This window comes from Baudoinia panamericana, assembly GCF_000338955.1.
Source record: "Baudoinia panamericana UAMH 10762 unplaced genomic scaffold BAUCOscaffold_10, whole genome shotgun sequence".
Taxonomy (NCBI): domain Eukaryota; kingdom Fungi; phylum Ascomycota; class Dothideomycetes; order Mycosphaerellales; family Teratosphaeriaceae; genus Baudoinia; species Baudoinia panamericana.
The window spans coordinates 283,147-297,910 of NW_006911266.1; the positions used below are offsets into that span (position 1 = coordinate 283,147).

Consider the following 14,764-nt stretch of genomic DNA (forward strand, 5'->3'; position numbering starts at 1 on the left):
CGATACGTTCCAAATTCGTCGCCAAAACATTAGACACCGAGCATTCGAGTCTTCGTCAAACGCTCGCGCCGCGGTTACGCACCGTCTAGCATCGTACCCGGCGGCCGGAACGCTTCACCCGAACCTTGTTTTCGGCACGTTCCATCCGAAGCTTGCCCGTCACGGCAAGCACGATGGTGTGGTTTCGAGGCGCGCTGTTCTTGACGTGTTCTTTCCAAGACACATGTATGCCTCCCTGTACCGATGTACGCAAGCTGCTTCGCCGGCCCTCCTGTTGTAATCAACATGGTGCATGGCACACCATGTAGCAATTGGCGAGCTCGCCGCTCGCCTTGTCACGAACATAACCGGCATTGGAAAGCAGAACAACAAGTTCGACAGAATATATAAAGACACCGTGCAAGGCGTCAAAGACCACAGCTATGCACGAACTAATCAGTTCGATATCAAGGACCGTCTCGCTGGTCTTGTCGAGAAGTTCAGCATTCTCAACCGCGAAGACCTGGCCCAAGCCCTGCAGTCGCGCCTTGACGAGCTGCCTTCAGACAAGAAGCTGCTACCAGAATACTTAGCACTACTACTAGAGCTCTCGGACCGGCCAGCGGAGAAGTCGACACTCGAGAGTTTCAATGCTGTCGAGATTCCAATCCCGCCAGCGACGCTTACGTGGGAGCAGATCTTGAGCGAGGACCCTCCTACCGATCCAGCCATCTGGGAGGACGTCGAACGCGGCTACCATTCAAGCGGCGACGATGCCACTGTCGATGACGAGCTTGAGTCTGAGCCTACCAACTCCACGCAAGCCAATTCCCTAGACGAGGAGGACTTTGCGGCCCTTGCGCGTCTTCATGTGATCCAGCCCGATCATTCACTGTTAGGCGGCATCCACGCAGCTGCCAGGGCACTTGGCACAGTTGCAGAACTAAAGCAAGCCTCCCGGACGGTGAAAGCCGTTACGGAGTTGACCGTTCTTCGAGAGACCCTGGCCATGTTGCACGGTCTACCAACGTACTGCTTCAGTCTGAGTGACAATGTAATGTTCGCCAATGCGGACCTTCGACTAGCGACTGCCGAGAAAATAACGGTGCGAGACGCGCTCGACGAACTTGCTAGTATCGGCACCAGCCTCTTAGCCCTACGTAAGTGGTGCAGGCAAGCGGAACAGTACGTGTTCATCCAGTCGATGCAAAGCTGCGTTCGACAACATCTCAACCACATGGACTTGCGATTGGCATCCATCGAGAGTACCTTGACTCAACCGGCCGCAAACTTCAAGGTTGTGAGCTTGATAGGACTCCGCACGGAGATCGAACCGCTGGTCCAACCTATTTCTCGATTATCAAACATTATACTGGCGGCGTACGAGCGTCAATGTCGTGACAGCAATCCTTTTGCAATACTGGATTCGCTCTATATCGGATGCTGCGAAGCTCATATGGCAGGAGACGAGCGACTGTGTACGGTCATAGGAGCTGTGCTGTTTGCCGGACTCCGCACATATATCAAGCCCCTTGCTGTATGGCTTCAAACGGGCACTCTGTCGTCTTCGGACAATGACTCATTCTTCGTTCAAGATGCTCGGCCCGAATGTGAGCTGCATGAGCTTTGGCATAAACGCTACAGCATTGAGGAGGAGAATGACGGGTCTCTGTCTGGCCCGGCTTTGATGCAGCCGTTCGCCGCGCAGGTCTTTGAGAAGGGCAAATCGAAGGCCTTCCACAAAGCCTTGGTTCTTGCCAACAGAGTTGCGCAAGATGAGATCATACCCACTGCCGCTCCCGAGCTGGACCATGAACGGGTTTGCCAGATCTTAGAGGACAACCCGCTGCAACCATTCTCTGAGCTCCTTCACAGCGAGATACGTACCTACCTAATAACGGTGGATCAAGGCAACAGCGTCGATCTGACTGCCACGCTCCTCGAAGACGGCGGGCTGCTGAAGATCATGCATATGATAGACAGCATATACTTTGGCCAAGACGGCTCAGTCATGCAAGCCTTCGCAGAAACGCTCTTTGACCGCATACACCGGCATCCTAAAGCGTGGTGTAATCGCTCAATGTTGACTGAAATTGCGCAGAGCACGCTTAGCAGCACCTCTGCGGTGGAAGCTGGCTGTCTCGCCGTCAGCCTTGGGAACCGCAGCGAGCGAGCGATGACAGCATCAGTCGTCAGCCTCCTTCAAGACCTAGAACTCACTCACGCACTACCATGGCCGGTTCAGAACGTGACACGCTCTGCTTCTTTACCTTCGCACTCCGCGGCCTTCACACTTCTTTTACGAGTCCGCTATGCCATCCACTTGCTGTCCCAGCAGTTTTTTGACCTGCGGAAAGTGCGAAACTTCACGGCCATGCAGCACGCTACGCTCAAACTGCGTGCTCGCTTTCTCTGCTTCCTCAAGAATTTGGACTCGCACATAACCTGCACAGCTTCTACTTTACATACCGCGATGACCGCTCAGCTCCATTCAGCAGAGAACATTGATGCCATGGCAGCTTTGTGGACGGCATACGAGCGGCGCTTGGGAAAGTGTTTGCTCCTCGCTACGTCTATGGCCCCGCTTCGAGACGCTGTCACGGAGGTTCTGGAGCTCTGTGAGTGCTTCGCAGCATCGTGGCGACACGCGGGCTTGGTACAGGGCGCTAAAGCTATGGAAGGCGAGTTCGAGAAGTCGCTAGCTTTCCTGGTGGCTGGATTGCGAAGCTTGAGCCGCGTTGATGGGGAGAGTGCGCTGGATATGCTTGCTGAGAGGCTGCATTGGCGAGTCGGCTGAGATTGGTAAGGGCCTTCTAACAGAGCAAACAATGAAAGACACGTCACGGTCGTACAGCATGTCTAGGACATGTGCCTCCATTAGGATGCTTCGCCCTCTCTGTGCTTGAGCAAGTCGCCAGGGCCAGCACGAGGACAAGAAGCCCACATCCTTATTCAACTTAACACGATATCATGATGGGCTCGGGCAGCATCGAACCCGCACGGACACATCTCTCGGCTGCCGATTGAAATTACTCGAATACATAGCCTAGACGCTATGCGCGAACGAACACGGCGCGCTTCGAGAAACCTGCCATGATATTCACATCGGACCGTTCAACAGCTACGTGAAGCGGCTTTCGTGCCAAAGACGGTGCTACTCCCCTACCCTCCAAGTCTGACAACCTTGGGAACGATTGTCAAGCATCCGGTCTTTGGCAAGCATCCAGGGACTGTATACCTGACCATGCATCAACCTCCAGAACCGAGCATCTACGCGGACATGGTGTCTAACACATATGAAAACGAAGACGGAGATGTGGACGGTTTTTGCACGGGAGGGCTCGGAGCGAGAGGGAGCAATACTACGCCCGGCAGTGGCACACATGGAGGACGCGTGAATGGGCACATCTGCTCACGCGAGCGCTGGTACCCATTCGGCAGAAGGGTGGTCATGTCCGTGCTGAGAGCTATACGCGGCATAATGAGGCCCATCGCGATAACTGGGTCTCAGTACCGTTCCTTAGTCGAAGCGCTTTGGAGAGACAGCTAGTGTTTGCTCGCCTTTTATCAAGCCGAACCATCCTGAAACGGAGTGTGGCTCAGGGCGAGAGTCAATCTTCAATACACTGAATCAAAGGCGCTATTCGCTCCAGCCTCCGCCACTCAGGGGGTATGAGAGGGCTGAGAAGACACGGCTCCCGCACATGACCGGATCTCATGCAGTCATAGAGCGCTGCGGTACGTCTGATTCCACTCCACGAGCGCTGGAGACGGTATGAAGGTTGCTGCGGTTACACATGTGACTGGTGGGAATGCGGGACGGCCAAGCAGCTCTCGCATAATCTTTTCCATATCACTGATACATTGAAGGTCCTCCATCTTCGGCACATTGCTGAGGATCCTTGACACCCTAATAACAGTGCGCCGGAGTATATCGACAGCCCATCGAAGAACCTCCACCTGCCGAACTTGAGAAAGTTGATGCTCGTTGACGCTCGATGCCGTGTCACCAGCATTGCGAGATTCATCCAGAAGCGTCGTCGCAGTCTCGAGCTTGTGCATGTGGTAGGTCTGGACTACTCAGGGCTGTTGAGACTGTATACTCAAGCACGTGGACTGTACGACACAGACTGTCTTCAAGGTAACGTGGAGCAACCTTTGCAGTACCCTGCATGCCAGCTTGAGGCGATCAGTCCCAAGTGTCAGATTGAGCTACAGTCGGTCGATGTAGATTTGGTAGATGAACTCCAACGTAGTGGAAACCTTTGGACGTTCACGCACGGAAATGTACTGCGACACCGCTACTAGGCATTCCGAATCCGGTGTGTAGTTCGTGGCTCGTACCGCTTGACGGTCATGGATTCGAGAAAAAGGTTCCAGTAAGCAGCCATACCATCCGTCCCTCGGTCGTTTCGAACAGAACGGCCTCTCACGTGACGCTCCAGAGGCAGTGCTGAATGATGACGCAGAAAGGCTTGGTGGTTGTGGGGCAAGAATCACATCACTCTACTGGCGTTCGATATGCATCTACGACTTGGTCCTTTAGTACCACTCAAAGCTGCTCAAGATCATGCATTGCGCAATAGACTCAACGCCGCCTCGCAACCATTGTAAAGCATGTTGGAGCTCTAGCGGCTCTGCCTGATGTGGGTAACGCAAATGGTAGCTCCACAGCAGCTCAATGCCGATCAGGTGTAGATGCGCGATGCGTGATGACCTTTGTGAAGGTAAAGTGATGTAAATCTGGAGTAAGTATATGGCCCCGAACACCTGCCCAGTGTTTCCTTCTAGTTTATCTCGTAGGTGAGCCACTACGACAGTCACCTGTGCTCCATAATGGCTACAGGCACAACGGCAGATGGTTGGGACAAGAATGCAGAATACTATGAGGCCACCATTGGCGTCAATCTCACGGAGCCTCTTGCTCGTGATTTGGTCTCCTGGGCCAGCAGCGTCAACCCTCTCGAAACCAAAGGCTCAAAAGCGTTCGATAATGGCTGTGGCACAGGACTTGTCGCCCGGACTCTTGCTAAGCTCTACCCAGACCTACCAATAGTTGCTGCGGACGTTTCATCAGGAATGATACGTCAGGCGCGAAAAGTCGTGGAAAAGGAGGGCATGAAGAACGTGACCTTGCAGGTCGAAGATGCCACCAATCTGCAGGGTCTGGCGGATGAGAGCTTCACCCATACGTTTTGCCTTGCCATGATCGGCAGCGCCCCTGATCCACAGAAGGTCGCCAGCGAGATGTACCGCGTCACCCGGTCCGGTGGCGTTCTAGGTATTGGGTCCTGGGTGGGTCACTGTTGGCCTGAAGCTGTTCAGAGGGCAGTTCGGCGTGCACTGGACAAGCCGGATTACACTGCCCCTCGAATGGTAGACCCCAGTACAGGCTCTGCAGAAGCTCTCAGGAAGCTGCTGCAGGATGCCGGGTGGGAGGTTTTGGATGTGAAGGAGCAGAAAGCCTACTTCAACTGGCCGAACAAGCAGGCAGCTATGGATTTCTTCTTCGACAAGGAGCATGTCAACCCAATCGCCGAGCTCATGTCGAAAGAACTTGACGACGAGCAGATGCGAAAATTCCGGCCAGAGTTCGAGAAGGCATTCGATGAAGTGTGGCCTGATGCGACGAAAATGTATGAGACGGCACCTCTCGCTGTGGCGAGGAAGAAGTGATGGAGGCAAGTAACTCGTACGCTGTACTCCTGTCGCGAGGCAGCCCGTCAACGTATTGTGCAGAAGTCTTTGCGTGCTTCTCGGCTTCTATTCAGCCTGCAAATCCGCGAGACTCGCTCTCGGATTGCTGCGAAGAAAGCGTGCGCGAGGCTTACCCTGCTCTACCCTCCCCATTCTACGGGTGTACATGCTTCATAGAGCTGATCGACAGGGGCAGCACTGCACGACCTAGCGACCGTTTTCCAGGCTGAGATGGCAGGAAGCTGTGCCAAGTAGAGCAGTCAATAGCTCTCTGGCATGAAACAAGAACAGAGCCCATGCTGCACTTAGAGTATGCCATCTACGGAAAGCACCACGATTTAGGAAGGCTGCTCTGGAGTTGGCCTGGACGGACACGTTCGACGCGTAAGAGGCTAGAGACAAAGGTGGCCATCGCATTGATGTTGAGTAAAACTTCTTACTGCTTCATTCAAGCACCGATCCTAGGTACCGTATGAAGGTTCGGTGCTGGAAACGGCATGGCAAAACTTGTAGTCAAATGCCATTTCGAGAGCGCTAAGTCTACAGGGAGAAAGCAAGCCCAGGCCCTGCTCATTACCAGCTTTACGCAGGTAACAAGGGAAAGCAGTAAGCCAGGGTTGCCTTTGCTCTGGAAGGCATCACACCTGTGCTGCGTCAACTGTCCCAAGCCTACTTGCTCCATGCCCGCCTTGTCAAACTCGCGGTTAGCGGTCGCGAAGGTTGCCCAGTATTTAGAGATACTATCAGGGATTCATGGAGGGCACGAAGGTCGGGCTGTCACAGCGATGTGTGCCTGCGGGACCATAGGGTCAGCTCCTCACTCTTGTTGCAGAACCTCCGAAGCTCTAACGCTCCAAGTGTAGGAGTTGGTGTTCATATGCTCGCGGTGCGTACCGGCGAAGGTATCAAGAATAACACAGCTCTCCTTGCCTCAGCAAGTGGACGCCTGGAGCTAGCTCGAAACAGCCGAGGTCCAGAGCTTCCATGTCACCCTCTCAAAATACACAATAGCTTTTGACAGACTAAACCTATATTATCTTAACAGATAAGCATAATGCTGCTTCTTGGTCTGACGGGCAGCATTGCGACTGGCAAGTCAACAGTCTCCAGCTTGCTAGCAGCGCCGCCGTACAATCTGCCCGTAGTAGATGCGGACAAAATCGCTAGACAAGTTGTAGAGCCGGGAACGGCAGGTTACCAACAGATAGTTGCTCACTTCGGTCCGACGACACCAGACTTGCTGCTTCCACCAAGCCCAGAAAGCGGCGGGGAGCATGGGCACAATGGCAAAGGCAGACCGCTCAACCGGCCTGCACTTGGTCGGAGAGTCTTTGGCGAAGGCAAGGAGACTGATCGGAAGGCTTTGAACAAGATTGTCCACCCGGCTGTCAGGAAGGAGATGTACCGCCAGATGGTAATGGCTTACTTACGCGGAAACTGGGCGGTTGTGCTTGACGTGCCGTTACTGTTCGAATCGGGCTGGGAGCCTCTGTGCGGAACGATTCTCGTCGTGGCTGTCTCTGATGCAGTGATACAGATGCAGCGACTGCGAGCACGCGACGCACATCTGACGGAAGAAGATGCGAACAACAGGGTTGCTGCACAGTGGGATGTACGAGACAAGGCGCAGCGATGTTTGCGGCGCGGAGAAAGTGCGGGCGTGGTTGTTTGGAACGACGGAGACAAGGAAGACTTGAAGCGTGAGGTGGACAGGGTCATGACGGTTGTACAAAAGCATCACCCCAAGTGGTGGGCTCTCTTGCTCCTGCTTTGTCCGCCATTAGCAGCCGTCAGCGCAACGTGGAGCTATGTGCGGATGTGGTGGGTAAAGCGGGAGTGGGAGAAAGAGAAGCAGCAGCTGAAGGCGAAGCTGTAGTGGAGGAGCTGTCGCTGAGCAAGAGTATGTTGGGTGCATCTGGCCTTGTGTGCCTGTTCAGAGTGGCGGCACACTTTTCTCAGCTCGCTGAAGTTCGCACGTGATCAAGCACATGGTTTTGTCAACCTCACTTCACACTTGCGTGAAAAGCTTCACACACCCTCATCAGACCACCCGGAGAGTGATTCGCTCCGACTCTGCCACTGGTCCAGCAATGCCGACATACAGTGAGCTTTCAGCGATTGACGACTCCTTCTCTCCCAATTTCTGTCCGGTAACTGATACTGATGGAGCGGGGGACTCGACGTACCACGGTCCACGATCAGGTCACTGGACAGTTCGCTCTGAGCCTGGCAGTGCCATTGATGACCGCTGCCCCACAGTATGGGGCGCTGTAAGTGCGGTAGGCGGTCCTGCTGTCTCCACCCGTGGTGTCAAACCGCTGGACCATCATTTGCTGGAGAAGCTTGGCAGGAGCGTGGTCGAGCAGAAGAAGGCGGCCGACGCGGCTCGGACGCAGGCCCAAGCTGTGGTCGAAGCGGAAGCAGCGCGTAACGGTGGTATTCTACGTGTCGGATACGGTATGGTGGAGCCCAAGAAGGAGACGGGAAAGAAAGGCTTCTATCTACCAAAGAGTGCACTTCTGCAGCGAGCGAAGGTTGGGAAGATCCAGCAACAAGAAGTCAAGTTACCGCACCCTGCAAAACCCCAGCCGGCCGCTCCTGCAGCTCCTGTAGCAACAATGCATGCGAGACCACCGTCTGCGTTATCAGTGCCTGGAAAAGCCGCCCTACGACTTGTTCGTATCACAGCCAAAGACGGCCGGGAGGCCTTCGTGAGCCTAACAGGCTTGTCTAAGATCCCAGGCCAGTCACCAAGGCCTGCCTGTTCCCCAGCGAAGCCGGAGAAAGCGCCGAAAGTACCTGACGAAGCAGCGAAGAACCAGATCATGGTTGAAAAGGCCAAGCCGACTGAAGGCGAACGCAAGCCAGAGACCCAGAAAACCAACGCCGGCGGGGAAGCTAGGGCTTTAACCGCCGTCATGAGCGGCGCCCTTCCATCGGCACCCGACAGCGCAGTCAATCCGCCATCTCTCCATTCCTTCGATAGTTCTTCTCAACATGCTCTCAAGGCACCTACTCCTGTGGGGTTGGCGTCGGTAGCTTCCAGCAAGCTTGTTTCTGTAAGAAGCTTGCAAGAGGCCGTTCGGGCAATTAGCCAGAACAGCGACCGAGCGAGCCACTTATCTCGTGCAGCTTCCAACGCGGTGAGCACAGGCTGGGCGCAACAGTATCCCAGAACACGATCTGATGGCGGCAACACGCAAGTTGTTAACGGCTGGGCGCAGCCTCAGCCTCAGCACTTAGACGCGCCTTCCAGGACACCATCTGATCGCGGCTTTGCAGCTGCTGGTGACGGCTGGAGTGGGCCCGCTTCGGCAGTACCGGCGCCTCATCACTCATCTCACGGCGGTGAAAGTCGATCGCAGCGTTGGTCGCCTGCACAATCTGCTGTGCCAGGGCACTCTCTTGACTGGAACAACGACTTCGTTGCTAGACATGCCAGCGAAATTCATCAATCTCCTTGTAGTAACAACGGCCGACCGAAGCCGCACTCACCCGTACAACCTTCTGTACAACACCACCCTTTCAACGACAACAATGAATTCGTTGGCGTGCGAGCCAATGATGCGCGCTCCGAGCAACGCTCACAGACTGTCTTTGCAGGACATGGGTGGATCTCACCTCATCCGCTAAGCCCTGTTTCGGTGCAGTCACACATTAGTCTACCGTTCGGGCAGCCGATCCACAATCGGGAGCTCAGCTACGACGAGTGGAAGTCGTTACAACAGAGTGTGCGTAAAAGGGAAGCAATCGTTGCGCAGGAGGCCGGAAATTGCAACTGGTCTAAGACTGACAGTGTCGTCAGTCAGAAAGCGGCGAACGTAGCAGCCAGTATTGCACGAAGTGCCAGGGACAGCAGAGCCGGTGGTGTGAAGGCGAGCGGTAGCACGGCTGGAAGCTTCTGTGGGAACCGCCAGAAAACCGCAAACCCGGCGGTCAGTCACAACTACTACAAGGCTTCTGTAGAAAGCGCAAATGGAAGCCAGAGAGGTCCACAATCGCAGCATAGCGTGCATCGCAGCAGCTTACACGCCAGCCAGCACTTAGGGTCGAATACCTCGCACCGCCAGCAGAAGTCGCCTAGCCCGCACGTCCACTGGTCCCCGGCTTCGCAGAAGCCAGTTATGGAGCAGGGATGGGATGCACTTCCCGGGCTTGCCCTCGACGGGACATCTGATCAACCCGATGGCGCAGCGCAATCAGGCGAAGATGTCTACCGCAAGTATTTGGAGAACATCGTTGGCGGACAAGCTGTGCCGGACCGGATCATCAAGACTGCAGATGGCGCAGCAGCTTCTGGCGCTGTTTCCCTCCGGATGCCATGGGACATTGCGCACTCAGGCTTTCACTTCCATCAGCGCCCTGCGTCTCCAGGCTCATCAGCAAGTCCTGTTCGTGGACCTGCGCCAGATACGGTTAGAGAGTCGTGGAGCGCTCGGGCAAAGAACTACAAGCAGGGCCGAGCGGAAGATGCATTAAGACCTGATCAGCGTTCGGTGTCGCACGGAGGTGGAAGGGTCTTTGATCTGGGTCGAGCGGGGATGGACCATGGCGAATGGTGATGACTACTAGCTCAGCAAAGAGTCAATCGTGCAAGAAAGATGTTTGAGGGTTTCACGCGTTCACAGTCACGTCCGCACAAGGCACGCCGTAGCGGCGATTCTCTACACATGTTGCTCGGCAGTTCATATTGAATGGATTACGAAAGTCTCACGTCGTACCAGAAGCACAGCGATATGTCTTACAGACGCAGAAACGCTATAATAGAAGAGCGACAGTGACCGGAACGCTGTCCCACATCCTTTGTCACCGAGGCTGTAAAGGTGGAGGCCCACCATTCAACCAGCCAACAAAGTCCACCCGAAGTTCCCACGCCGCCAACAACCTCTGGGCGGCTCAAACGTCCTACTCAATGATGTAGATCTACAGCGCGTGGATTGCAGAGATGGCTGTCCGTCAAATTGCAGTCGTAGGCTCACTCAATGTTGACTTCGTAACTCGCACTCCTCGCCTACCAGCTCCAGGCGAGACGCTTACCGCAAGTAGTTTTGAAACAGGTTTCGGAGGCAAAGGTGCGAACCAAGCGGTCGCTTGCTCTCGACTTGCAGATAAGAATGTCAAGGTGTCTATGGTTGGGAACGTCGGTGATGACAGCTTTGGGGCGGACTACTTCGCCGCCTTGAAGGAAGAAGGCATTGACGCGAGCAAGATCCGCATGCTTGAAGGGGAGAAGACTGGTATCGCCAACATTATTGTCGAGGAAGATACTGGCGAGAACCGTATCTTGCTGGCTACCAATGCGAACTATGCTTTCTCGCACGATCCTAGTGCGGAGTGGGATCTTGTTCCTAGTGAAGCGGACATTGTTATCATGCAGCTTGAGATTCCCCTTAACGTGGTTTGTCCACCTGCTCAAGAGCTACAAAGCAGAGCGCTTAACAATGTCTAGGTTCTACACAACATCAAGAAGGCCAGCGCAAGTGGTAAACATGTACTTCTCAACCCAGCACCGGCGGTCCCGTTACCCAACCACATCTTCTCAGACATCGATACACTGGTTCTAAACGAAACTGAGTCTGTCATCGTCGCCGGAAAGGAAGCTGCCGGAAAGTCTCCAGAACAGCTAGCTCGCTCGTTCCTTGCAAAAGGCGTCAAGGACGCCGTCATCATCACACTCGGCGGAGACGGCTTAGCGTTTGCCACTGCTTCCGGCACCGAGGCTAGACTGCCGGCACGTAAAGTGAAGGTTGTCGATACCACCGCGGCGGGTGATACTTTTGTCGGCGGCTATGCTGTGCAGCTAGGGAAGCAGATTGGAGCGCAGTTCGACCACAGACAAGCGCTGCGATTCGCAACTCTTGCTGCCTCGAGGACGGTTGAGAAGAAAGGCGCCATGAGTGCCATCCCCACGCTTGAAGAGCTGGACGGTGCCACCTGAAGCAGTAGTCAGTATGACAGAATGACTCTATCTTTGACATAGAGAGTGAAGTGTGAGTGGGTCGTGAGAGCGATCATGAACACTGCAAAACGACTACAAGGCCTGAACGATTGCTCTGGAGAGTAGTAATAGCCTTTTGGAGCACAAAGAAAGGTATGGTAGGTCGAGACGTTCGACACAGTATATCGCTAGAAAGAATACTGCCCGCAAGCCCCATTCATGACGACAAAGGGGTCCGTATTCGAATGAGTGACAAGCTTCCCGACAATGTTTCCTCCATAGCACCTGTCCTGTGAACTAATCATACCATACACACAGTCCTGGAAGCCAGTGGTGGGATCTGGTATTGGCTCGAACTAATAACAATGGGTTTAGGCGTCAGTAAAGCATTGGACGTGAGGTGGCGAGCGTAGGGCCGGGAGGATGACTTACAGCAGCGACACCGCATAATGGGTTGTTGTAACACTCGACGCAGCAATCATAGGCAGATGATCCTGACCCGGTGTAGATGGAGATGCCCCCCACCCAGTCAATCTCGCTTGCCGGGACGCCGTTGATGTACTGCAGTTGGTTTGACACGTCGCAGATTGGGTAGTACGTCTGCTGTGCCGCAAAAGCCGTCGAAATGTTTGAGTACGTTGTGGTTGATGTCACTGAGACGGTTGAAGTGCTTGTAAGAGTAGTGCTCGTGAAAGCGGTCACCGTACTGGATGCGTCCGCTGGCGTGGAAGTAAACGTGTTCGTTATGGTGGTTGTGGTGGACTACAATAGCGTTAGCTCAAGGTCGTGTGCACAGACCATTGATGGAGAATAACGAGCCTTTGTAGAGGTGCTTTGGCTGGTCACAGTCACTGTGCTTTTCAATGTTGAGTTCGTCACGTACTGGAGGATGATGGTTTGCGTACTCCAGCATTCAACTTGCGTAGGATACGATGTTGCTGGCGAGGTAATCGAACTCGAGTAGAATGAGCTTGACGGTGTCGCTGTGGTCACTGTTGCAGAGGATCCTACTGAAGTGCTTTTGGCGGACGTGAAGAAGCTAGACGAGGGTTTCGCGCTCGAGCCGGCGCTGGATGTTGGCTTCGCGCTCGAACCTGCGCTGGACGTTGACTTGACGCTTGTGAAGGTGGACGAGCTCGGCTTCAGGCTGGAGCCAGCACTTGAGGAAGCACGACGCTCCAGTGCCAGTCGGTGCTCGAGTTTCTCCGCCTCGCGCCTGCCCTTCTTGCCGGGCGTCTCGTTGGCAGCAGCAACCGCGGACGGTAGAGGCGTAAAGCCGGCAGGGGTCGACATTGTCGTTGTGGGCGTGATTGTCGTAGATCCGGTCACCACCGAGGTCTCGTAACTCGTCAAGGTCGTTATAGGCACGATGAGTTGCGTAAGAGTTGACATGCTTGTAAAGGTGTCGGTGACCTTTCCAAAAGCGTTAGGATTGCTTCTCGAGATATGAACACTTCAAGTTGCATCCCGGACGCAGTCCTTACCTGAGTCATGATCGTTGTCTTCCAGATCGTTGACGTGTTCGTCGCTGTAATAGTAGTCGCTCGCGCCTTAGAAGTGGTGGTTGGTGTAATGGTGTTGGTGACGGTGACGGAAGTGGTAATTGTCGTAGGCGTATGGCTGAGCGTGGTAACGGTCGCTACCGACGTCGGTCCGTACTCTAGCTGAGACGGTACGGATCAGTTATGTCCCTACGACGTCTCATCGTCCGCAGTACTTACTGAGCACATTCCGTTTCCCATGCCCTTTGTAACAACAGACTGAGCAGCCGTCTTACAAGCGAGCATGGATAAAATGAAGGCTGTTGCGTAGCGAGCGAGGAGATTCCGTCCAGTGGAGGCCATGGTGAAGAGACGACAATATCGCGTAGAGATGGAAGGAGGACTTGCGGTAGATTGCGGTCTGGAATGACCGTGAACTCAAGCCTCTATATATACATGGCCCGACTATGGCACCAGTTCAAACGTATGCGTCCGGTTCGGCGGGGATGTCCTTGCAGGGAGCACTCTGTCGAACTCATCGCGCCTTTGAACCTGTGTTGCGGCTTCGGAGCGCAGTCCAATGCAGCTGAGGCCTTGTCTATGGTGCATTGTAAGGCTGCCATCCCTGCACGTCTGCATGCCAAGAGATGTCAGACGAGGACCTGCGATGAGCTAGATCTGTGTTCCAAAGAAGCCTGAAGTGAGGGGAGTCACATAGTCGCAGGTTCCGGGAGATGTGGCTGGCTAGAATGGCCAAGGTTGTCCACCCATTGGTGTTTTGAGCTGTTACTGAGTTGTGGCTTGCAGTGGCTTTCATGTACAGGACATATTTACGGGATAAGCCCACGTGGCTTTTCGCACGCTCCGTGGGAATTGCTGTAGGGTGGTTCACTCAACGTTAGAGATCATCAGTATCGCATCGACAAGCGCAGAGACTGTGCTAAACCGTGAGTCGTAACCCATTGCAAACAAACCAAAGGACGCAGAATGTTGGGTATGTATGTTGTACACTTGTATACATTAATACCTGCCGAAGCCGCCGGCCAGTCCAGACATCTCGCTTAGATCGGTACTTCAGGCTACACTCATGCCAAAGCCGCATGCTAAAGTAGACGTCGAAGTTGGCTTAGGCGCTTGGCAGCACCGGACCTTGTACACTTTCGTAGCGATACTTACTAGCTGGATTCGACGTCGAGAGTATCGGCAAGAGCTATTCCGTAAGAACCGGAGGTTGAATTATGCGATGACCTGGCTGTGTACCTCTTCAAAGATGAACACGAAGGAGACATTCAATCAAAATCCAGGCGCAGGCTCGTCGTGGAATTATTGCGCATTACATGCTTACGACTTGACGTTGCTCTTCGCTTTTGAGAGACACGTACCGGATGCCGCGCGCAGCGTGCTTCTACGTCGCGGCAAAGCCTTGTCAAGGCTTAGTCAGAGGCGGTCACTGGCGGGCTGATCGCAGCGCGTGACGGTTGTAGAGGCTGATGGTGGCCCCACGGTTCAAAGCATGGCTTCACGCCATCCCAAAGCAATAGGTAGTCTTTGAGATGAGGTGTTGTTTGCATGCCGGCATCTGGTGGTAAGAAACGTCCGACCTATGATTGTTGACTCCAACCATCAGGCCAAGGTGGGCCGAGCGTAGCCTTGCTGACGAAGCCAGCGC

The 14,764-nt window shown here is 54.3% G+C and overlaps 7 protein-coding genes across 7 annotated transcripts; 6 read left to right on the top strand and 1 right to left on the bottom strand.

Annotated features, from left to right (window-relative positions):
• The first annotated feature begins 162 nt into the window (after positions 1–162).
• On the top strand, positions 163–3,000 carry BAUCODRAFT_211979 (uncharacterized protein). Its single transcript, XM_007680695.1, has one exon. The coding sequence runs from the start codon at positions 293–295 to the stop codon at positions 2,774–2,776; it is 2,484 nt and encodes an 827-aa protein (XP_007678885.1). The 5' UTR covers positions 163–292; the 3' UTR covers positions 2,777–3,000.
• Positions 3,001–4,428: 1,428 nt separating this feature from the next.
• Positions 4,429–5,914, top strand: BAUCODRAFT_212138 (uncharacterized protein). The gene has a single exon (XM_007680696.1). The coding sequence runs from the start codon at positions 4,816–4,818 to the stop codon at positions 5,653–5,655; it is 840 nt and encodes a 279-aa protein (XP_007678886.1). The 5' UTR covers positions 4,429–4,815; the 3' UTR covers positions 5,656–5,914.
• A 750-nt stretch (positions 5,915–6,664) lies between these two features.
• On the top strand, positions 6,665–7,552 carry BAUCODRAFT_567416 (uncharacterized protein; the record flags this gene model as incomplete). Its single annotated transcript, XM_007680697.1, has 1 exon — positions 6,665–7,552. Exon 1 carries the CDS (start codon positions 6,731–6,733, stop codon positions 7,550–7,552), a length of 822 nt encoding a protein of 273 aa, XP_007678887.1. The 5' UTR covers positions 6,665–6,730.
• A 214-nt stretch (positions 7,553–7,766) lies between these two features.
• BAUCODRAFT_150083 (uncharacterized protein) lies at positions 7,767–10,238 on the top strand (the record flags this gene model as incomplete). Its single annotated transcript, XM_007680698.1, has 1 exon — positions 7,767–10,238. One exon carries the CDS (start codon positions 7,767–7,769, stop codon positions 10,236–10,238), a length of 2,472 nt encoding a protein of 823 aa, XP_007678888.1.
• A 398-nt stretch (positions 10,239–10,636) lies between these two features.
• On the top strand, positions 10,637–11,602 carry BAUCODRAFT_59158 (uncharacterized protein; the record flags this gene model as incomplete). Its single annotated transcript, XM_007680557.1, has 2 exons — positions 10,637–11,074; positions 11,126–11,602. Coding segments are annotated over 2 exons (915 nt in total), but the record flags the coding sequence as incomplete, so codon positions are not given.
• A 126-nt stretch (positions 11,603–11,728) lies between these two features.
• BAUCODRAFT_36298 (uncharacterized protein) lies at positions 11,729–13,206 on the bottom strand. Its single transcript, XM_007680410.1, has 3 exons — positions 12,434–13,206; positions 12,047–12,376; positions 11,729–11,970 (listed from the first exon to the last, which is right to left on the bottom strand). Exons 1-3 carry the CDS (start codon positions 13,004–13,006, stop codon positions 11,803–11,805), a joined length of 1,071 nt encoding a protein of 356 aa, XP_007678600.1. The 5' UTR covers positions 13,007–13,206; the 3' UTR covers positions 11,729–11,802.
• Positions 13,207–14,060: 854 nt separating this feature from the next.
• On the top strand, positions 14,061–14,629 carry BAUCODRAFT_36300 (uncharacterized protein). Its single transcript, XM_007680411.1, has 2 exons — positions 14,061–14,089; positions 14,174–14,629. The coding sequence occupies exon 2, from the start codon at positions 14,183–14,185 to the stop codon at positions 14,555–14,557; it is 375 nt and encodes a 124-aa protein (XP_007678601.1). The 5' UTR covers positions 14,061–14,089; positions 14,174–14,182; the 3' UTR covers positions 14,558–14,629.
• Positions 14,630–14,764: the final 135 nt, after the last annotated feature.

Coding starts and splice junctions, on each gene's coding strand:
- BAUCODRAFT_211979 (XM_007680695.1), top strand. CDS start 293: ATGGCACACCATGTAGCAATTGGCGAGCTCGCCGCTCGCCTTGTCACG.
- BAUCODRAFT_212138 (XM_007680696.1), top strand. CDS start 4,816: ATGGCTACAGGCACAACGGCAGATGGTTGGGACAAGAATGCAGAATAC.
- BAUCODRAFT_36298 (XM_007680410.1), bottom strand. CDS start 13,006: ATGTCAACTCTTACGCAACTCATCGTGCCTATAACGACCTTGACGAGT. Junction 12,377..12,433: donor GCCAAAGCACCTCTACAAAG/GCTCGTTATTCT, acceptor ACGCTATTGTAG/TCCACCACAACCACCATAAC. Junction 11,971..12,046: donor CATTATGCGGTGTCGCTGCT/GTAAGTCATCCT, acceptor CATTGTTATTAG/TTCGAGCCAATACCAGATCC.
- BAUCODRAFT_36300 (XM_007680411.1), top strand. CDS start 14,183: ATGCCAAAGCCGCATGCTAAAGTAGACGTCGAAGTTGGCTTAGGCGCT.